The sequence below is a fragment of the Amblyomma maculatum genome, chromosome 1 (assembly GCF_055883805.1).
Source record: "Amblyomma maculatum isolate TAMU_Amacu chromosome 1, ASM5588380v1, whole genome shotgun sequence".
In the NCBI taxonomy this organism is placed as follows: domain Eukaryota; kingdom Metazoa; phylum Arthropoda; class Arachnida; order Ixodida; family Ixodidae; genus Amblyomma; species Amblyomma maculatum.
Genome location: NC_139344.1, coordinates 73,871,885 through 73,895,140, shown reverse-complemented (window position 1 = coordinate 73,895,140; position 23,256 = coordinate 73,871,885). Strand labels below are relative to the sequence as shown.

General features: G+C 44.8%; 1 protein-coding gene across 1 annotated transcript in view; it reads left to right on the top strand.

The window, feature by feature from the left end:
* Positions 1 to 15,974, top strand: part of LOC146202808 (nose resistant to fluoxetine protein 6-like) — a 60,055-nt gene extending 44,081 nt beyond the window's left edge. Inside the window, exons 11-15 of the mRNA XM_084602112.1 lie at positions 18 to 140; positions 2,367 to 2,487; positions 3,350 to 3,539; positions 5,460 to 5,602; positions 14,522 to 15,974. Coding sequence (XP_084458238.1) covers positions 18 to 140; positions 2,367 to 2,487; positions 3,350 to 3,539; positions 5,460 to 5,602; positions 14,522 to 14,806 — 862 coding nt within the window. The 3' untranslated portion in view covers positions 14,807 to 15,974. The remainder of the gene's footprint in view (positions 1 to 17; positions 141 to 2,366; positions 2,488 to 3,349; positions 3,540 to 5,459; positions 5,603 to 14,521) is intronic.
* Positions 15,975 to 23,256: the final 7,282 nt, after the last annotated feature.

Here is a 23,256-nt window from a genome sequence, read left to right as displayed (position 1 = left end):
ACTATTGTTCTATGCAGTCGAAGAAGATGGGCCATCGCCGTATTTGTCGTGCTGTCTCTCGTGAGCTGCGCACTCTCAGCGTGGCAAATAACCGGAACCGAGGTCACTCCTTTCGTGCTTGTCGTAACAGAGTCGATGTCGTAAGTGGTGAATCGTGGTCTTTCTCTTCACTCAGAATGAAAAGTCTTACGAGGAGAGCCCTATTCAACCATCGCGATTCAATAACAGACTCCTTTACATTAACTGCAAGATAAAAAAAAAATGCAATGCTGCGTTAGCCATTTCGGTTGCCAATCCCCAGACGTTTCGAGCTATGGTTCCTCTTACCCTTGAGAATGAATCGTTATCTTCTAGGAAAAGTCGTCAAAAGGTTCAAGAAAAGCGAAAAAATTCCAAACTCATAGTGGAAAAGATACTTATCGGAAGCGTCGACGGAGCTTCACGGCGAAGAAGAAAACGTTCGCTGTATTGGCTTTTACTGTTTGAAAAGCAGCGTGACGTCACAGCGTAGTACATTCGGCGGGGATCCCACTCGGACTGATAAAATTTCAAGGCCTGTTTCTACGTCGTTTCGCAAGAAGGATGTCAAATTAAGGTCTTTAGTGCAACCTTTGTCACAGGAGATTGGCAGCTTAGCACGGAAAGAGAGCCGCTACCGAGTATGATGCATCGGCATGGGTTTAAAATGCAGTGGCGGCAAGTTTGTTTGTTCTCGAGCGGTTGCCCGAAGAAGGCTTCTCAACTACATCGGCTTAATCCACAAATGCAGGTAGTAATGCTTCTGCGTTATAAATTTCCCAGAGCAGGTCGTCATGCACTTAGTACACGGGGCCAGCTTGCAAGGCATGACTTTAACGAGTGAAACGTTCAAATGTTCGGGATTATGCGTGTGTCCTCTGCCAACAGGCATGCAAAAAACATGCAATGGGCGGAACGTAGCGTCTTTGCCGAAAGTAACCTGACTGCATGGCTTGCTTCTAGTTTGTAGTGCAGAGCACGTATGTTACCACCCAAGCTCAAAATATTTGTGTAGGGTAAAGAGAACCCATTTCCTTGCCTTTCAAGACATTTTGGTTTTTCGGAAAGCTGTAAGGGCTCCGCTGTACTAATGAGAAGTACACCGTGCTGCATGTTCATCTTTGGCGAAGACGGTGCCTCAATCTCTTTCCGCTTGCAAGCCACAGGAAGCAATTCACGAACGTAGAAATCCTAACGACCGCCGCAGAGCCGGTCATAAGGGTCGCCTGCGGCCATACTTACTGCTTAGTTAGCCGACAAACGCGCGATAGTTGATAGCACAGCGCAATGTTTCATAAGAAACGCACTTCGTATTTTTCACTCAGACGTGGGTTTGAAGGAAATGCGTTAGAGCGGCACAGCTGCTCGCATCTTTCCTAGATCCCCCAAAACTTCCGCGTACGCTTCAGGAGAGCACAAAACGTATTGAAGGCCATATACGCTCACGTCAACGTCGGCGACGAATCGTATACGTGAGCGCGCACTGCAGTTTGTTCGAGTCTGTGGCTTCCCTCCATAACATGACAAAGTTTATTTAGCACCCACGGAGTCGGTTTCTATCAAACCTGGACGTTGCAACGAGACGCACACCGTTTGTTGCAGGTGTTAGAGGTGATCTGTACGTGCACCTTCCCGTGTGATGGTCGCCTCGACCGCTCACGAAACCGGCTGGATAGTTTCGTATTCTGGTCGCGGTCCCGATGTTTGGAAGTGACTTCTCGTGAATGGTCGGCGGGCGCCATTTCGAAAGGCATCAAAAATGACGTCACCACAGTTAACTTTTTCGTGGGCGCTTTGAATGAGAAAGATGTTCGAGGCTGACACTTGCGATTTTCTCGGCGATCCAGCCACTTTTCGGCGCAGAAAAAATCGTTAGCTGTGTTCCCACGGAATATTCTATTCGCGTTGCTTAGTTTGATATTTCTCTTTAGTCTCTATTTAAACTAGAAATTTCGCAACATTACCTATTATAGACAGTTTCTATTGTAAGAGGTTTCCTTCGCAAATTCATAGCCTGGAACTGGCCACATTCCACTGCTGCCTTCGAAACACGCACGCTATACGTACGCGAGGCATGCACGCGTGTACTACGCGTTGGCTCGAGCGAAAGACGCGCCAGTTGGTTATGAGGAGGATATATTGTTTCGTCGCCTCAAAGTATCAGCAATATCTCTCCTTGAACAACTTCCTTGAACACTTATTGTAAGCAGCGCAAATATTTCTTATGTTGCAACAAGAACTAAAACGACATTTATTGACGCGAAGAGAGCAAAACTACATTTTTTTTACAAGAATGCTAGCTTACAAAATTTACTACGACCATTTTGTAATGAGTGTTTTTATTTCAGCATACTGGAGGACACCCTGAACAACTACTACTTACTGCCTTTCTACCACGCTGTATGCTACTTTTCCGGGTGCATTGCGTTCTTTCTCCTGCAAGAGTTCAGGGATGTCAAAGTACCAAAGGTGAGCGCTCACGTTTATTAATACGTGGGAATATACTTCAGCTTATCCCTCCCTGAATCCATTCTCCGGCCTAGGCATAACGCGAAGACTAGTATAGTACGTGAATTTCATAAATTCATTGTTACAGTGTGCACCAAAAATGTTCAAAATTAAGGTGATGATGAGAACGCAGATAACAACCACGCCATCGTTTTATGCATGTTTAAAGATTATTAATTCTGTTCTTTACTGCGAATGCGTGTCTTCGGTTCCGTTTTCTTTAGTTGCAACGCCTGTCGCAAAAAAAAAAAAAAAGAAATGTTTTAACAGTCTCAAAACTAAAGCCTTACCGAAAGCTTCACACATGCACGATTCCGGCATAGTGGCTAGCGCGCAACGAAGACGCGTACAGAACGCAGAGAAACAGGACACGCGCTAGTCCTGTCAGAATGTCAAAATCTGTGCGCCAGCTAGCCCACTTAAGAACATTGGCACGCATGCATAAGCCGGTTATTTTGGCAACCATTCTTCACAAGGTTACTTTCACTGGTCCACGTGTCGAAATAACACTGCCACAAAAAAAATTACAGTAAGGTTTTACCTGCGTAGCGGCACCAGTTTAAGCCTGGGGTCGCCAGTATTTTGTTTTTTGATAGGACCAACTTACGCTTGAAATGGGCAGCGATTGTCTTATCTTTTTCTATAAGTTTTCAACTAAAAGTTACAATTAATATGTGTCCAGAGCATTCTGTATGTGTTCAGTACTTCATGTATCTCTAACGTAACACATTTAGCAGTTTTCATAAGCCTGCGCGGTGAAGCCTGCACCTATATAACATAGGCAGGTGTCATAAAAACATATTGTTTTTATTATTACTTCCAGATAGCGCAGGCAGTCGCTTGGATCGGCGCTGCTGGCTGTGGTGCATGCTGCATCTTCGCCAAGTATCCGTGGTACATGGAGCGACATCCAACCTCCGACTTCGGAAACATGTGCATGGCGTTCTTCGACCGGATAATGTGGTCGCTCCTCCTCCTGTGGATAACGCTTACGTGCGCAACGGGCAGAGGAGGCAAGCTAATTTTTCACATTTATACTACGCGGTATACGTAAAAGTTTGATATTTTTAAGTATTCCCCGTGTACGTACGCTGAAGAAAACAAATCAGCTATGCCTTCAAAGCGAGGCGTCCATTGAGCTCTTAGCATCGTTTTCTTTGTTTTGTTTTTTTAATAACTATGAATACGGGCAAACGACCGATGTTCAATATCGTAAAGTCTTTACGGTACTCATTTTTTTCGTACACCACTGATAATAAAGCTGTCCTAGTCCTTATCGCTGATTGCATCCGTCTTCATTGAGCTCTACCTTTCTCCATAGTAAGCAGCAGCACAAAAAAAATTGTGGTTAAACTAAAACAAAAAGATTCAGTTCAGAAAAAACAGTGACTTCCTTTCTTTTCCTAATTTCTTCGTGCATGCACTAACTCTTCATATTCATATACGGACACCGTTCAGCACGCATCATGTGTTGTGAGCAGGCATGGTGCCCTTCTTACTATTTGCACCTGATTGTTAGTAATGTCTTCAAGAGTTTAGTACGTTGTTCTGATATTACCAGAGGGGTCGTGAACTAGAGCCGCCCCCTTCCCCTTCTACCGGTATATGATCTTCCCAACAAGTTAAAAACGCGCTTGTGTAAATAATTTATTTTTAAGCCACTAGCTTCCAAACTCTTCGTCGCGACGTGCGCGAGAAAGAGGGCGTATTACCGAAGCTGTCGAATAGATGACCCCTGGGTTTTAGCGGTTTTTGTGGGTGAACCGAAGTGACGCGCTATAACGGATCGCTTGATGGATGTCGGACAGGTTTTCAATACGTGAAAACAGTAGTTAGGTTTTCTGGAAGTAAGTTTGCTTACATTTATGGATATTGAATTTGTCTGCTTTCTGAAGTTCAGCTCACAACTTCGGCAGGGTGTCAACGCTGTCCTGCACAGAAGGAAAATGGTTATTAGCTTTTATAGTGATGATCATGTTGAGAGCACTAAAGAAAGCCGTTTTAGGCCCATTTGTTTGAGTACAAGGAAAAAGAAGTGACAAAGACAGCCGTACTAATGCATAGAATCCGGAAACCAATCGTCTAGTTGAGGAGCAGCCCTAACAACAATATGACATCTACCAACATTTCTGGTATTATTTTAAATGTGTTAAGCATCTTCTTCCATTCTGCAGCAATCGCATCATCTCAGGAATCAGAAAAATAGTCCTTGCGACCCTGGCCACGGTGCCGCTTTTCGATGGAGGCTAAAAGCAAGGCGCCCGTGTGCTGTGCGATGTCAGCGCAAGTTAAAGAACCCCAGGTGGTCAAAATTATCGGAAGCCCTCCACTACTGCGTGCCTCGGAGCCCGAGTCACTTTGGGATGTTAAACCTTATCATTCAAACAAACCAAACCATTTTTTGTATATCTACATCCTGGGTTGAAGATTAAATTGGTAGAGAAGGACCAGCAGTACTTGAAAAAAAAATTTTTTAAGTCAATGGCTTAATATAAGATGTTAGTTGATCAATATTAAACTAAACCGAAAACCTGCGTTGCTTAGTCCCGTTTCCGTATAACAGACATTTGCTCATAAGTAATCAGCCCGAAGAAAGTGCGGTAGCATATATTCCTTGAATAACGTACTAACCATGCCATATTTAGAGTTTTTCTTAGCAATAGCGCCTAATCTCTCAGAGCTGTGAATGTCCATGCTATTAAAGAGGTACGCACATTATGCATACACTTCGTTAGCAAATTCTGCCAGAGGTCTTGTATTAATTATAGCATGTACAGGGTTCTCAACACAAACGCTTTTTAAGCAGTTTCGTATATGGTCTTTAAGAGGGAAACATGTCAGGGGCACCGTAAAACATGGAGAGCTGAATGTATTTTGATTGTTATTTCCGGTAACCGTTCTTTTCAATGTCTTCTTTTCTTGTTCCATTACAGGATATCTGAATAGTTTCCTTTCCTGGAATGCTTTCGTGCCCCTAAGCAGGCTGACGTTCGCAGTATACCTCATTCATGCTCCCTTCATTCTCCTGGTCCTCCACATTTCCAGAGAACGAATCTTGTACTCACATTTCACGCTGGTAAGCAGAAAATATTGTTTCATTTTTTGTTTCTAAAGTAGTGAAATAGCCGAATTAAGCATCAAATATAGCATGTACACCTCCCACTTCTCTTCAAAAAAAAAAGAAAAAGAAATGCCTGAGAAATGCGGTGCATATGGCTGAAGCCACCACGCACTAACGTATTACGCACGTTTTGCGCATTTGCTCAAAAGTATGAGCAGAAAACTTCCCTCAAATATGCGAAAGTATGCCCTCTGTGCGTGAGTTAAGCAGAATTACATTCAAAATGATGAGAACACTACCTGTGAAGCAAATATTTGCAGTAGCATAGATCCTTATTTTCTTTTTATTTTCAAGGTAGATCATTATATTATTTTACTCCAAGGGCTATATATATATATATATATATATATATATATATATATATATATATATATATATATATATATATATATATATATTCATGTCAGTGTATAGATTTATTTGTAGGTCCCCAAAGACGGCTATGTCATCAACGTAGTGTTTGCGTAGAATAATTTTACCCTACTGAAAACAATACTTCGCGCACTAAAAGTAGGTTGCTCGGGACAGCAGCGCTTATTAAGGCTCTCAAGACGTTCCCGATTAAAAATCCCCTTTTCTTGCGGGCGCTCTGTGTGCACTGGGCGAATGATTTAAGGTAGCAGGTCGCGACGTGACAGTTTTCTTTGAAAGAAGGTAAACATAGCTACGTAGATCGTAGCTTAATGAGAAAGAATGTACATACGTAGCCATTTATTGGGGTTATTTGCAACTTTTGCATTGTAAATAGAAAGTTAGATTATTAGTCTTTGTTATTAATACCGAAGAACAAAACAATACTGCCGTGGGCTAGGACCAACGTTCTTAAATAGAGACAGTTGGAAAACTGCGCTAGCGTGCAGCGCTGCGGAGTCAGCCCAAACGATCGCCAGCCAATCTCAAAGCGACCACAGCGCCCCTTCCCCTCCACTGTGGTAGATGGGTAAGGCGGAAATTCTAAATGCTATTAACCCTCTTCTTTCAGCAACGGAACGGAAAATAAAACTGCGTTTGCGTTTTTAAACACATTCGTACGCTTATGAAAGCCACCGCATCTACCGACGCGTTTGAAGCAAGTAGGTACCAGACGCGGCTCAAGCGTGTCATCTGTTGCCTGCCTGCTTGAGATACGTTTGCAAAGACGGTGGCTTTCATATGCGGACAAAAGTGTGCTTAAAAACGCAAACGCAGTTTTATTTTCCGGTCTGTTGCTGAAAGAAGAGGGTTAGTCGCAATTAAAATTTCTGCCTTCTCCATCTACCGCATGTGGATTGGGGAGGGTCGCTGCGGTCTCTGAGATTGGCTAGCGATAGTTTCGGCCCACTCCGCCCAAACTATACACACACACACACACACACACACACACACACACACACACACACACACACACACACACATATATATATATATATATATATATATATATATATATATATATACATATATATATATATAAAAAACATAAAGGAGCCAACGGGCTACGAGTAAAGAGAAACCCGTTAGGGACTTTTTTTTATGTTTTTGTTGTTGGTACTGACAAGAATTAGTCCCATGATGATTTTAAGGTTACAGAATATTAAATGAAAAGCAGAAGAAAAAACAACATATATATATATATAACAATGGGCTTGCTTCAGAGCTATTTTGGCGCTGGGGCTATATTTATGTTCAGACTGGCACCATGCGTCATGCATGCCTTACTTCACTAATTAACAAAATGTGTTATCTTTTCTAATTCTGGTTGTATGAACATGCTCTATTTACGAAATTGGGGCGTAGCAGCGAAAAAAAAAATCCCATTTAAAATTTGTAGAGCGTTACGAAGCACACGTATGTCAGCCTGACCGGCGACTTCGCCCCGTAACGCTGAGGGAGCGAGTGTGTCTGGCGTCGATGGCTCTTTATTGCAGCTTTGAGGTCGGACTGCAAGGGCGATGACTGCACGCACTGGGTACCGGCAAGGATATAGTTTTTAACCATTACCTACATGAATAGTTGGCGCCAAGTACCGTCTATGCAAATTTCTTAAAGGAGCGCTTCATGCACTCTGGGTAAGGTACGAATGCCGGAAAGACAAGGCTAGTTGTTTATAGTTTCGCCTTAAAATGCGATTACGGCTGCAGAAATATAAATGTTTGCAAGGAATACATTGCAAATAAATGTAGTTTCACAATGAAAATGTGCTTACGTAAAGTCTGCGTACTGTACATTGCAATGAACGAGCAGAAAAGCAAATAAGTGTAAACGAGCACTGAATTTTCTCAGTACTTTCTTTTATGTCGCCATATATACCAGCCCCATAAAAAAAAAAAAAAAAAAAAACATATTTCTGCGTTAACAAGCCCACTTAGAGCAAATACGCTTTTTGAAAATTTGTTAACGCCGCTTTCACTGTGCGAGAAGCAGAAACGTTTAGTTGGTGTCGTCTGCTATTGCGGGTTTCCGCCGCTGACCCAGAGTTTCGACCTAGGCCGAAATGAACCAATATATAGCAGTTCACAATACCACGGAATTCCGCTTATCATCCATAGCATGCAACTCATAAATCCGCCCTGCACTGAAACGGGGCATGTCGGTCCACATATGCTGTAAAAAAAAAAATGTATTGGCGAAGGCACTCTTTAATTTTCGTTTTGTGCCTCGAACGACATACAGAGCATGTGTAGAATTTTCGCAAATGAGACACCTGGGAATGTTTTTTTCATCAGCTATTATTGTCTACAACGCAAAGGATCTAAAGCCCAGTCACAAAAGATCGCTTCGGCTTCTCGATCGTACAGCCAGAAGGCAACAAAGGCAGATAAGCTCATGGGTGATTTCATGTAAAACATCGACACTGTTCGTAGCGAAATGAGATTACGTTTGTGAATTTTACCGCACAGAACCACAGTTAATGTAACTGCGCAGTCTTTACGATGACCATACACGTTGCAGAGCAGTCATTGCATCCTTCAGACGTTGTGGATGTCAAATAAACTCCGTTCATTTCTGGATAATCACTTTTGCTTCGCAGCTTGGTGCATGAGAAAGGCCGGCCATTGCCAACTGCGAAGTCAATATTTTGAAAAGCGACGGAGCGAAATAAGTTCCATGACAGTGGAGCAGGCCGTTCGAATTCGAGCCCTAGTCACTGCATACGTCATGCCCGGACGTCGTATCTGTACCGGGCTTCCTGCTCGTCTCTTGCGCTCACTTTCGGTTTTGTGCGAAAAAAAGCGTCAGATTTTTTTTTTTATATATATATAGTTTCAAAACTGACATGGCATGGTCTTGTTCACATCTTTCAATTACTAATTGGGACTAACCATACATTAGCAATGCATTTCATAGTTAATTAGCAAATTTTAGTTAATTATCTTGGTAATTACAGGAATTTTGCAGCATATTGTGTCCGCAGTGACAGAGAGTTTCCTTCTGCAAATAACTTTTTTTCTACTTTGAACCCACTATTCTCATCTCATGAAATTTTGGAAATTTTCGCTGAAACTCCCAGTGTATATGTACACAAAGGGAGCCAGTAACCGCCGGCACCATGGAAATCACAGGCTCTGCCGGCTAAATGTAAGCATGATTTTTGAAACTACGGTGAGAGCGCTGGCTCTCATCGTATTTCTCAACGTAGCGCTGTGAAAATAACTGAAGCTGCTGAAAGTCAGCTATAATAGTCGGAGGTATTTTTCTTTCGCCAAAGTTAATTAATCAGTACAGATCAATTGCTATCGTTTAAATGACAGCCTTCAAGAATAAAATTTCAGTGCGATAGTTGTAGATCGTCTCCAAAAACGCACATTGCTTTCATCAAGCTGCAGTTTATGCAGCTTTACTGCCAACAAAAAGAAATGCTGTCAGGTGACCAGCGGCTAGCTTAAATAACTTGCCCAGGGCGAACATAAAACATCATTGGCGAGAGCGTTCAAGAGAAAGCAGATTCTGTTACCTGAGACATGTATCGGGAGATTGAAGTCACGTCGCTGCCGTGCGGATGCATTATTTATAGCTCAAGCTATCTGTTACAGTCGGTAAAAATACAACCATAGAATCAATAAGAGATGGAATACGGGAGCGCGTGGCCTCCGCATTTCGCAACGAACAACCGCCAACAGGAGACAGAATGGGTGACACCAGGGGCATGCTCGGAAAGAGCAGCTGACCAAGCCTACTTTGCGTGCATCTTTATCACTGATTCTTATCAACTGTCGGTGGCAGCGCTTCGCAAAGCCCGGAGACCACGGGGTCCCGTTTTCCCCCTCATATTGCTTCTACCTGCACTTTGCCAAACAATATAGAGATTCAGGCATAGCGAGGACGTATACTAACGTAGACGTATACCAATTTACCGGGCCCCTGCTACGCATGCGCAGTGGCCCAACCTTGCCCTATCCTTGCCACTACGCGTGCGCAGCAGGCGTCCCGTAAGCCGGTGTACGTCTGCGTTAGTACCTCTCCGGCAAGCGAACCCTCTCTGATAATTTGATACAAACAACATCGCTAGTCGTTTTTCGAGACTGTTTTTCGAGACATTATAGCTTTGTTCCTCAATCCAATCACTAAAGTTTAGTTAACTTTTTCGTACTAAACAGTGACCTTAGGCGAACAAAAAATACTGCAGACTATAGAATAGGCAACTCCCAGCAGCTCTCAGTTAGTTTCGCAGGAGCTAGTGGGCCATATTTTGTTTAAACCTTGCTTTCATTTAGCTAGGACACACTGACGTCTCGTTCGCGAAATTCGGAAATCATGAGTTCGGATGCGGACGGTGGCGTATATTTTTTCTCTTGTACTTCATAATCAGTTATCTTTCTGTCACAGCATTATTACATAATTAATTTTTCATTGATCAGCGTCAAAAAATATAAAGGAATGCAAACATTTCCTTATGCTTAGGTGATTGTTCGCTCCCTTAATATATATTGATACAAACTATAGTCGACGACGAAGCGGAGACAGTCAGCGGGTAGACGATGAAGTGGTTGCTGGTTGGCGTAGACGACGAATTCCCCGACGTAGACGACACCTATATATTAGGATTCAAAATATGCAATAGGCTTGAGGTGTCTGCAGCAAATCAGCCTCGGGTTCAATTAAGTTGCTCACACAAAGACCTGACGCACTCCCCCTAACATGCAAGCAGATGAGCGCGATTCTTCGCGTTCGTTATGTCGATGATCTACCACGCGCTTCGAGCAGTCCAAAAGCAAGGGCACCCAGCTTTCTGTTTGACCTTCGCAATACGTATGGATTCTTCATTTACCGCCGTCAGCACTCTTAACCAGAACTGTCGACAGTGCGGCCTGAACTGCGCTAGCGCCACAAAGCGTTGACCGCTGGAACCAATATCAATATACGGTCGGCTCACAATACCTGGCGCGCTGTATGATATGTTGCTGTTGGCTAAATAACGGATGGCGCATACCCACACAGACGGTCGACCAAGAATTGAGGAACAAGGAGCTTTTCGAATATGGGTTTAAGTACCCAAAAAGAAAATAAAATGTTTTCAGGGCTTGTACTTAGCCGTCGGAGCGCGCGCTCTTCAGAGGCCCGTGTCGCCGTGTGTCACTCGCGCCTGCGGTCGAACACTTCCGCACACAAAAAAATTTTGTCGTTTGTTTTATCTTGTCGACTCGACACGGCGTGCGACCTCTCGCGGGCCTTTCAAGTCTGGCCTCAGTTTGGTTATGCTTTCCTTTGTGCCATTGGTGGTTTATCTTTTGTTGTGTTTGAAGATAAGCTTCGTCCTGTGTGGGGCAGCGTGTAGGTAAACCGACGCGCCCTTGCACCGTTATCTAGCTAGGCGAGCTTTATTCCTCGTGGTTAGTGGGGCCACTTTCGCATAAACCATGGGCACAAAACTTTTCCACTTATGCTAATCTTTGCTCAGCCGGCTCAAGCCTATCTTTTCGCTGTGACAAAAAAAAAAGAAAAAATTTGGATGACCTGAGCCGAACCCCTTTTGTATTAAGAAAGTTGCAAAATATCATGGCATCGTGCCAAATGGCCACCGACGCGAACCGCGATGTGCAAGGACAATGTCGCATATTCGTTGGATGGTGCAGCGGTAAATTGCTTGCCGCCGTTTTCCCTTTACAGCGACTCCAGACACACGCTGCGACTCTCAGCAGGGCTGGTTTGTTAATCTTCCTTCCCCGTTTAAAGATGAAATTTTCTATGAGAAAGGACTTATGATAAAACGTTTCTAATGTTATGCATTTCGCACTGTTATTTTTTTAATGAAAGACCAACCATATTTTATTACCGGGAATAGTCCAGAAATAAATTAACCGAATTGAGGCATTCCTGCCCCTCCAACCTCGCTGCAACCCATCCCAACAATTTCCCTTTATTACGCCGCTGACTCTGAGCCTATATATGTATACGGCACAGTGCCTTCCATTACACAGCATTGTTGTACCTAAATGACGTGTAATCATGCCAACGTGTGGCTGTCGATGCGTTGGTTTATAGGGTGTAACGTCCCAAAGCGACTCATGAGATATGAGAGACGCCGTAGTGGAGGGCGCCGGAAATTTCCACCACCTGAGGCTTTTAACGTGCACTGATATGACAGAGCACACGGGCGCCTTGCTTCTCGCCTCTACCAAAAAGCGGCCGCCGCGGTCGGAGTTCGATCCGGCATCCTTGAGAACAGTAGTAGCGGCTTCTGACAGCCACATCAGGTACCAGGTTTCGCACGCAAGGGATTCAGAATTTGCCGGACTCAGGATCGTGCTGGAAATGAAAGCACCGCATCGATGAGGGCAAGTTCTTGCTGCAATTGTCCTAATGGCTCGTTCACACTTAAGCATTTGGCGGCGAGAGCGAGCGAATTCCGTCGCGGCGGCAGAGAATCCGCCGGAATTCTCGGCGGAAAGGCAAATCGGTCCGGGACCGATTCTCGCCGCCGGATTTTCTTCCGCCGAATTGATCAGCCAATAGGAAGGCGAGGAAGTTGAGCCGGCGCAGCCCGCGGCATCGACCGGTTAGCATCCCTCAGGGGCCGACATGGCAACAGCGTACTCGCAATCGACCATCGGCTCACGATAATTGTGACGGCCACAGAACCACAGCCGAAATGCTTTCGATGTTGTGACGCCATGAAGCTATATTGTATATCTTTTTTCGGCGGTATCTTTATTTCGAGAGTTTCCACGTTTCGTTACGTCGCTTCGAGCGTTTTGAGAGAGACGATTATTGGCGCGGCTCTGTCTCGTAACAAACTGGCGATTAACGTACAACTAAATTTGAAATTGAATAATGTGGTCTACATGCATAACAATCTTCACAGCTGTTCTTGAGGCCACCCTAACACGATGATTACTGCCAAAATATCCACTGCAGGTTCAAAACAGGGCCCACGCATCACAGAGCGTAGCCCACACCGTGGCCCAGTATAAACAGCAGAAAAACAAAATAGATAAACCGAGAAACAGAGTAACTTAACGAGCGATGGGCTCATGAAAGATAAAAAAAAAAAGCAACATTGAGTGCTTGCAATGCACAATACGTGTTTCGCAAGCTTTTGCGCTCCTTCTTGCACTGCGTATAAACAAACCGATCCCTTGGTCATCGCAATGCTTCCCGAAATTTTTACATGCAAATAATATTTAGTTACCAGCAAACTAGTGTCCTTGCTTCTGCGCTTGCCAGCTTTGAAGCTTCGTCGCACTTTTTTCCTCGAATGTTTGTGCTACAGCTGCGTGTTCAGCGAAAATTATATCCACGGTAGCAGAGCATGACCGAAGAGCCGGCGCTCCTAAATTTGCCAGCGCTGTGAAACTCCACATGTTAGAAGGATTCTAGTGCACAATATAGTGCGCATAAGTATTCAGAACATTAGTTACAAGTCCTGAAAGCAAGCAGCAAGCTCCGATGGTCAAGAAGTTTAAATTTTTAGAGCGGCAGCAATGGGCCTGTACACCTCGAAACGTGAAATTCCATTATAAATGCGGCCTTGACATAAAATGCAACAATATTTCCTATGTTCGCATACTTCGACGTGGCCGTGTGGTTAGCGCGTCCTGCACGATTTTTTTTTTTTTTTTTCCGCGAGGCTGTCCATTGGTTTATCGAAATTGTGAAGTTTATCGATGATAATCCTGAGTGGTTGCCAAAAGTAGAACCTTTGATGGATCTAAAGTAATTTTAGAACGACGAAGCCAGCCCCTGGCAGGCTTATTAATGTCTTGTGTGATGTGTTTGTGTTGTCTTGCAAAAGTCAGGCAATAAACGAAGTATGCTCCTTTTGTTTACGATGCCTACAAATAGCACGTTGAAGCTCTTGTTGCCACATTACGTGAGTCAAATGTGCCATGATGTAGTGAAGAATTGAATGATAATGGGTTTTTCCTTCGGCACTTAGCATAGCTCTATGCTTTTCGTGGCATTCGTAGCTGCAGTCGAGCGATCAGGTCAGGGTTAACGGGAGCTCGCAGTCGAAGCGGCGACGGCGGCGATATGTTGGCTCAGAAGTGTGAACGAAGGAGAGTGTCGGCGGCAGCAGATTTCGCTCGCTCACTCCTCCGAATGCTCAAGTCTGAACGTTTCATAACTGCTGAATTACAGCCCTGCTTTGAGCTCTTGGCACTCAGTGCTTCCCTCGAAAAGAACGCGTGACTCTATAGAGCATTGGCAGGGCTTTGCAGCGTTCGTGCATAACGCTTTTGATAGCGCCCTTGGTCACATTAGAATACGACGTAATCATCCCCCAAAACCGCGTTAATTATCGCATGACTGCGCCTAATTTAATTAATATCGGTAAGCGCGTATTTTCTAATGAGTCTCTTATACCACATTGACTTGTATCGTACACCTGTGCAGCTTCTTCGTACAGTATCCGAAGATTCTGAGTGACAATGTTATGCGTTTTCTGCTTTCTAGGTTTCGATGTGCTTCTCGATACTGATGTGGAGCTTCTGCCTCGCCTACCTCGCATTCATATTCTGCGAAGCCCCAACGGCGCAGCTGGACAAGCTTATCTTCATGGGCGGCGGAAGACGAGACCGACAAAAAACGCCAGCCACTCAGAACGGCACGCAAAACAATGAGAAGCCATGGGTTGTCACGACGGAAATGGTCGAGAAGAGCCAACCACCTATGGACCTGGAGAACGGGAATAACATCCCGCACAACGTCGTTGGCAATAATGTTACATATCATCTTTGAGAACAGTGTGCGCGAAATTCTTTCGATCTCTTTCGAAGTCGGTATTGAAGTAGATCGAACAATTGCTACCTGAAGACAGAGATGAATGCTCCGTTAGTTATAAGCGCGCGAAAAGCAAATTTCGGGAGCATACTTTGCGACGCGTAGATTATTTAAGCCGATGTAAATATATTTTCGAGGTTGATCCGCCCAGTCGCTACTACGCAGTTCTTAACAACCCCGCTATACGATTTAATTTCAGTGTAGCAATCGGCAGAGAGCGGTGGCCCATGCAATGACACTGATGTTTACAGCTGCCCAGACACTGGGATGAAACAGAGAGTACAAACAGCAGCACTAATGTGACATAACATTGAATCGATATCGATTTAGTGTCCGCGGTTATAAGAACACAGACACAGCTAGGGCGCCAACAACACGTGCGTCCATTTCCTGCTCTTTTCCAGAACATATTTTAGGCCAGCGGTCGTTTCAGGCTTACAAAATGTATAGTAAGAAATTAAACTTGCTTCTCTCTGCATATTACGTCCCCTAGATCTAGATTTCCGCAATATGTATGTAGACTCTAAGGGCTGCGATGTGAAAGCCGTACGAAGGGACTCACGATGTGTTGAAAATACATTCACCACGACCTTTACACACGCAGTGAGGGATGCGTGCAGGATGGCACGTATATCGTGCGGCACTTAATTTAAGGACCCTTTTGATTGGGTAGTGACAGTATTGGGTAGTGACAGGTGACAATAACGCGGAGCCTGCGTAGCGTTCAAAGTACTCGCCTCTTTTCTGTGAAACGGCCGTGGGACAAAAGAAAATGAATGTTTTGTGACATCCCCAGGGTTTTAAGTTCTCAGTGCGCTTTAGTTCATGCTTATGTGGAATCCTTCTCTCGAACAGCATACAGACACATCAGGTTTTCACATTTTTTCCCTCCAGTCTGTTCGTTTAAAACATGTACTCCACAATATATTACGTGTTTAAAAAAAAAAAGTTTGAAATAGCTGTCACTTGAAGCTGTTTCTTCTGGCTCACTATGTCCAACCACACGAATCCATCGAACTTCTTCCCTGTTGATTTTCATCGTCAAATAAGCTCAGCTGTGAATATCGCTTTTTCTCGCTTTGTTTGGTATTTTGGGGGTCAGCTCTGATCTGTGATCAGTAATAAAAATGAAACATAAATCTGTGGCGTTTCTGTCTTTCAAGAAAGTAATGCACTCATTCCGCTGGAATTTCGCTCCATCAGCAACCACTACGGAGCACTGACACCTGTCCCTGTCACTTAGAAACGACACTACAACAGTAGGTCTCAATTGAATGTAAGTTGTTGATAAATTACGTACATTGGGCGTCACTGCGGATACTTTATTCTGTTCCAAACGACCAAGGAGGACAACCTTCTCAATGCAATCTCGTCCAGGAGCTCTCAGTTCACCCACTGTCCGAGGAAGTTTTGCAGCGGTAGGTATTATAGGGGTTCAAACCGCAATATTTGGCTCCTTTACTTGAAAGGTCACTACTTTCCTGGAATAGCTTTAGCCTTATTTTGTCAGCCCGGAGTATTCTAACTATAGCTTTTTGATACCTCATGTTGCCTCCCCGTGATATTTAACATACCATCTCTAATTTGCTCTTTTGTGGTTTTTTTTATTCTTACGTGTCTATGTGGCAGTAATAATGTGGATACATTGCGCTCAGAAGCACAGGTATGAAGATGACGAGGTAGAAGAGCGGAGGCATGCGGGCTGAGAAGCTGACCGTTCGCTGACTGTTCCGGGACGTCCCCATACCCTGTAAATGAATCAGTTTTACCATTCGCTACTTCGTAACATTTGGTGGAGGTACAGGGTTTCGATCCCCATACCTCTAGTATGCAAGTCCCTCTGGTCACCTTTCGGTGGCATTCTATGACTACCAGCCATAGAACCCACCGCGTTCCCGGCTGCTGCGACAAAGAACACTCCGAAAGGCCTGCCTACATGCTTCCGATCGCAGTTCCACACCGCCTATCCAGCGACGCCGTTCACCGTCGCTACGCCGCCGCTCTGTATCGCCGCTTCCGGAAAACCAACTGCTACGGCCGGTGGAGGTGAGGTCGCGGAACGATCATCTTCACCAATTCCTCTTACGGTCCTCATGTTAAAAAACAAAGTGTCTGTGTGTGTCTGTGGCATAAATACTCTCGCGTTGGTAGACACTGATGCCGCTGTATATATGTGATGATATTGTCCCTTAAAAACCACCTGGGACGCAAAGTTACGTTTACTTGAGATCGTCCTGCTCATTTTCGTGGTGAGGGAGGTAAAACTTTGTCCCCTGTTGGTATGTGCTTCGTGTCAGTCGTTATTGCCGGTGAAAACTTTCGGCCAAAATTCTTCGTATTACTCTATGCAACCCGCGATGTCATATTAGGTATTGGCTTTTTACGTGAATGTACAGCTGCACTCCACTGCGGTGCTGGGGAAATTTCTCTTCGCCGAAAGATGCTTGTAGCCTTTCTGGACGATTGAACCGACCATCGCGACGGGGAATTCAGTGTCACACAGATGTGCTATTAACAGTCAGAGTTGCAATGTTTGTTTCAGTTCGATCTTCTGACAATCGCGTGGGCACTTCCTATTCGTTGGTCGAGCCAGACATCCAAACGCCGCAAATAAGAATGTTCTCGTGCCAAGGGTCCTTGTTGTAGCAGCCGAGGAAACAGTAGACGTGTGGACAGTAAACGCATCAAATGAACCTGGTTCACTCCCACCTGGCATAAAACTTGCACGCTTTGATGCATATAACGCTCTGATTATCCGCTCTCAGTCGACGGACACGCCTGCCCAGACAGCCACTGACTTCTCGGCCAATATCGACGGTATGATCGTCAAATTGCTTTCATCATCCGAGCGCCTTCATTGCAGCATGTTCTCGCCCAGCAAGCACCGGTGTTTGACTTCGCTCAGTCAGCCCCCTTCCCTTCGCCGCCAGTAACTCGTCTGAAACATCAGATTAACACCGGCACTAAGCCGCCCATCCGACAGAAGCCTCATCGTGTGTCCCCCGCAGAGTGCAAAGTAATCATCGAACGAGTACGCGAAATGCTGCAGAAAGTCGTCATTTGGGAGTCATCCAGTTCGTGGCCTGCCCCTGTAATATTCGTGCGCAAGAAGGATAATTCTTGGTGTTTTTGCGTTGACTACCGTCAATTAATGCCGTCACCTAGAAAGACGTCTAGCCTAGACGTCTAGAAGTCCACACGCGGCGTCGGCACCAGTGCGGTCCTTATCCAACTTCATAACGGCCTCCAGCACGTTGTTGCGTATGCAAGCCGCACTGTGACCAAAGCGGAAGGAAACTACGCAGTAATGAAGTTGGAGTGCCTGACGGTCCTCTTTGCGGTCCAGAAGTGTCGAGCAAATCTACACGGGTGTCATTTCAATATCGCCACTGATCCCCGCTCTTTGTGTTGACTTGTTGGCCTGCGCGATCCATCCGGTCGACTCGCTCGTTGGGCCTTGCGCCTGCAAGAATATCACTTTACTGTCTCATGGAGTCACCATTAGTGACTGGGGTCATTAATTCACCGCCGATGTCTTCGACGAGTTTAACCTACTATGTCACTGTGATTATCGGCACTCTACACCCCATCATTCACAGACGAATGGCCTCACAGAGCTCATAAATTGCACCCTGACGAACATGTTCGCGATGTACGTTGACACTGCACCGTAAGAACTGGGACACAGTGCTGCATTTTATCACTCACGCTGCCCAGCACGAGACCACCGGGTATTCGCCTTTCTTCCTTATCTACGCCCACTCGCTACGCACCTTTCTCGACACGATTGTGCCATTTTACAACCGCACTGATACATCCGTTTTGGAGACTCTAGCCATGCAGAGGAAGCGCGCCGACTTGCTCTCCTGAGGACCCTCAGCACACAAGGTCGCACTAAGGCACGCTATGATGACGGCCTCATTGCAGTCACGTATGCTCCGGTGATTTAGTTTGGCGATGGACCCCTCTACGCCGGCGAGATCACTACAAGAATTTTCTCTCCACGTACTGCGGTCCTTTCGTCATCCTCGATCGCCTCAATGACGTCGGTTATGTTATTTCTAAAGTTACTTCGAACCATCTCCGGAGCCGCAAGACAAGGACGCCCACGTCGTCCGCCTAAAGCCTTGCCGTCGTCCTGCTTATTAATGTAGTTGCTCAAGGACGAGCTTTTACTCAACCGTGGGAAGTGATACATTGCGCTCAGAAGCGGTGGGATGAAGATGAAGAAGTAGAAGAGCGAAGGCACGCGGCCTGAGTAGTTGACCATTCGCTGACCATTCCACGACGTCCCCATACCCTGTGAATAAATTAGTTTTACCAGCCGCTACTTCACAAGAATATAAATAGGTGATATGAACGCGTACGCGACAGCCTGCGCTGCAGCTCGATCCCTCCCATTTGACGTTGCTGTGACTCATCCTAGAGTGGCGACATAGGTAAGTGTCCCGGAGAGAAAGTCGTCATCGGGCCTCCTTTGCGTTCTGGGAGATACTGCAAATGTGGCATATGAAGAGAGAGGGCCACATGCGAAAGTAGCAACCGCAGAGCGTTTCGCAGCAGCCACTGCGGGAGTAAAATTGGGGGAAAGGGCGGAAAGCAACTGAGGTTTTCTTGTCGGACTATAAGGATCTCGTCGTTATCCACATCGCATGATGCGAAAGAGGAGACGCTAGTACAGTGGAGTGGAGCGGCTGCGTGGCGTTCTCACTCTAGGATGAGATGGGAAACCCGGCGATAAGGATCCTGGTGTTTCAGAGGTATGCCTCCTTCGATGCCACCTGTTATCACTGAATTACACAATACCCCCCTCCCAATACCCTCCCCAATATTCCGAAATCGTGCAGATAATCTTTTTTGTATTTCCACCAGGAATTAAAGCCGATGAAGAGCGGAAATTAAAGAGAGTAAAAATCAAGACAGCCTGAATGACTTCGTGGCAAATAGGATTGCCTAGCACTGTTTTACCTTCGCCTGAACACAAGCAACAGCGTCCTTCTCCGCAACAAAACTAACGGCTCTCCGTCAATTTTGCGTCCGCGATGAGCAAGGGCCTATTTTGGATGGTAAGATTTCGTGAAAGACTTCTCCAGCAGCTGATGCTCAGACCCCTTAAACTCTTGTGCAAAGTATTATGATCGCAGCTAGCTTGAACGCGAGAACACATGGGCTTAGATACTTCCAGCGCATTCTGATGGGCTTGCGAGGAACCAGGGTTGGACAAAAGTAATTTCTAGGCCATAGAGTGTGCGCTTTAGATGCACAGTCCCGAATTTCCAGACAACGCACAGGCGTCCCAGGGATTTTGATTACAGGAGATTGTGATGTCCTAGAGAAGTCTGGTTAAGTCTCACAGAAATCCCCAAAACATCCTAAGTGACACTAGAAGTGACTTCCTCACAACTTTCCAAACAATACCACTTTAGGAAATGTTTGGTGTGCTTTGAGAGCTTATTGGGACATTGTTTTGAAAACTTTCCCCGGCATTATGTGATTCTAAGCCCTGTTTGCAGGTGCCTCGTAAGAAGCATGCAGTTATGATGTCCTACAAAAATTCTGTTTCCAGTTCTTCCTTACAAAATAATTCTGAGATAGTGTTAGTGTCCTAAGCATACTTAACTTGCTATCTTTAATTTTTATCGGTACAATGCAGGGCTGGTGTGGGCACAATATTGAGGCAGAGTTGAATTTTAATGGAGAAGTGGTCACCGTGCTGAACATTCTCAACATAATTTTTAGTCAAATATTTTTCGTGTTGAACTCAGTAAGTTGAAATATGGACTAATTCAACACTGTGTATCTTTGACTGAAAAAATAATCTTAGCTGTGTATTCGATGGAAGCTCGTATCACGAACCAATTTTCAGGAACGTTGAACAGTACATGCTGCATGTAATTCGGCGTTACCTGCATGTCTAGTACTAGGGTGTTGTTTAAAGACGCACAAGGAATGTCGCATGCTATTTATAGTAATACACAAAGCAGAAGCTCATACAAACTATGCTCTTACGCTCACATTCAAATTTGGCAAAGTATATAGAGCAGTCACCGTTTTGAGATTAGCTCTTTTCTCAAGTACTTCTGTAAATACCCCTCCACAAGGGCGCCCCATATGTGCAGATACTAGACTGCACATGAGCAAAATTATATAAGATATTCTCAAGAACAGTCTTCTAATTTATTTGCAATACAATTAATCAGGGCCACGTTCAAAGTTCTGTTAATTAAGCACCTTCATTTCTTTGTCTACAATAAAAATAAGGCGATTAGTTAGAACAGTTTTCCGTTTTTCGGAGAAGCTGAGTGCCACGCTATTTGTTCGCCGCGTTAGTTGGGCACCACTCGTACTGTTGCAACATATAGCCCCTTTTTTTAAGAACATGTTATTCATATCAGATCTTACCCCTCATATCGTGGTATGCTGCATGCAATGCATCACACTGTGTGGCCATCACCCCGCACCTCCACCAAGGTGTTACGGGGTAGTTCAGTTTGTAGCAGAGGGCGGACACGGAAGACAAGGCTTTCAAACAGACGTTTTCTTCAGGCACCAGCCGACGCTGTTTAACGTCGTCTTCTCTCAAACTCACGAGAGTCTTCTTCTTCTTTCCTTATGCGTATGCACCGCCTAATGTGACAATATATTTTCCAAAGGAGCCAATTTCCATGTTTTAGTTAATGCAATTATGAGCCTACATTTGCTGTCCATGTGCTCTGAAAAACCACAACGGACTATGTTGAGGAAGCGCGACCGAAATTTTAGCTAGCACTGTTGAGTTATCTGAGTATCGCAGCAGGGACAGCGCCAATTATTTATAGCTACACTGACGAACCGTATGCCTTTTGTTTTTGGCATTAATAGCGAAACTGCGGCTCTCATTCACTCGCTTTCATACCGCGTGGTGCATATTCCCAGGCAATTGTCCTGGAATGTATATAGCATGGTCCATATAAAGGGGGAGTAAATGAAACATACCGCGGAGATCCTCCTTTGGAAGTTCGAACGTATCCAAAACGGAGCTCACAGGGACTTCCTACGAATTACTCTGTTAGGATGTGGGAGGTAGGGACTTAAGCAGGACGTCCCAGGAAGTTGGCGTGCTGTCTGGGTTTACGCCACTTGTGAATTTACCAACGTCCTCAGAGATGAAGATGAAAGTCTTCCTTTACCGCCCGACACATTTTCAATGGTTTAAGGGCTGCCATAAATGCCCCTCCAAAAAGCTCAAAAGCGTGCCCGAATTCTATTTTGGGGGGGACTTTCGGTAAACCCTGGAGCCTCGTTCAAATGCGCTGGTAGAATGTAAGACCATATGATGGCGAATTAACGCTAAGTACAATCATGGTAGCACCTCCGACACAAAAATTTCACAATTGGGCCGCTTTACGGACAAGGACCAAAACATTTTCATTCCTGTAACAAAGGTTTGCGTGACTGAACAGGGATATATACATTGAGCGAATAGCGCTCCTTTGCCACTCGACAGAACTTTTCAAGCTAGCATTTAATTTTTTCACGAGACAGGCGAGCGAAAGCCCCCGAATTTCGTTTTTGTTTATGACGTACGAATTCAGCAACAGTATGTATGTCATTGTTTCTACCAGCTTTCGTGAGCTTTATCGGTTAGACAGTAGAGTGCTGTAAGGATGATTGGCATTATTTCAGACAAGAAACAATAATTATTTAGTTTATGTCTATCACCGTGTTTTATTCCAGCCGTATGCAGCCGGTCGCAGTTAATATGTACCAGAAATTAAAAAAGAAGCATACTGTGTGCGCATATACCGAGTACAGTGGAGACCACTTACAACATAACCGCTTATAGTGTAGGGCTGGTTATAACGCGTTTTTTTTTTTTTTTTGCCGTCCACCGGTCAGCCGTAGGATCCTATAGTAGGGTGTCATTCACTGTGTAAGTTGCGTGCTACAGTTTAACTTGCTCAAGTTATTTAAAGAATATATTCACACAAGCACTGCGTGCTCTTGAGCGCTATTTTTTTTTTTTTTTCGCGAGGGCATCTCCGATCAAACACTACCAACTTTTTTTTTTATTTTCTGACCAAGGTAGCAGTGGAATATTTATTTACATCAGAGGCGTTTATTATGTGCAGTTATATGTTTCAGAGCAACGCACACTTTAGAAGTGCACCGTGTCCGCAAACGCCAATCATTGATTTGCCACGTCTGCGATGATAACGGTAACGACTGCAATAGAACCTTGCCTAGAAATTTTCTAGCACTTCTGAGGAATATTCCTTGATCATAGTTTTTTTAAACGTACATAACCCCGCCATAGCAATCAATATATTCGGAGATGCTCCCTCATCAGCCTCATAGCTTCAGGCTATTCATTTTGTTTCAAAACGTACCCATTTGGTGTTCTATGGCAGCCGTAATTACTCGCAGTG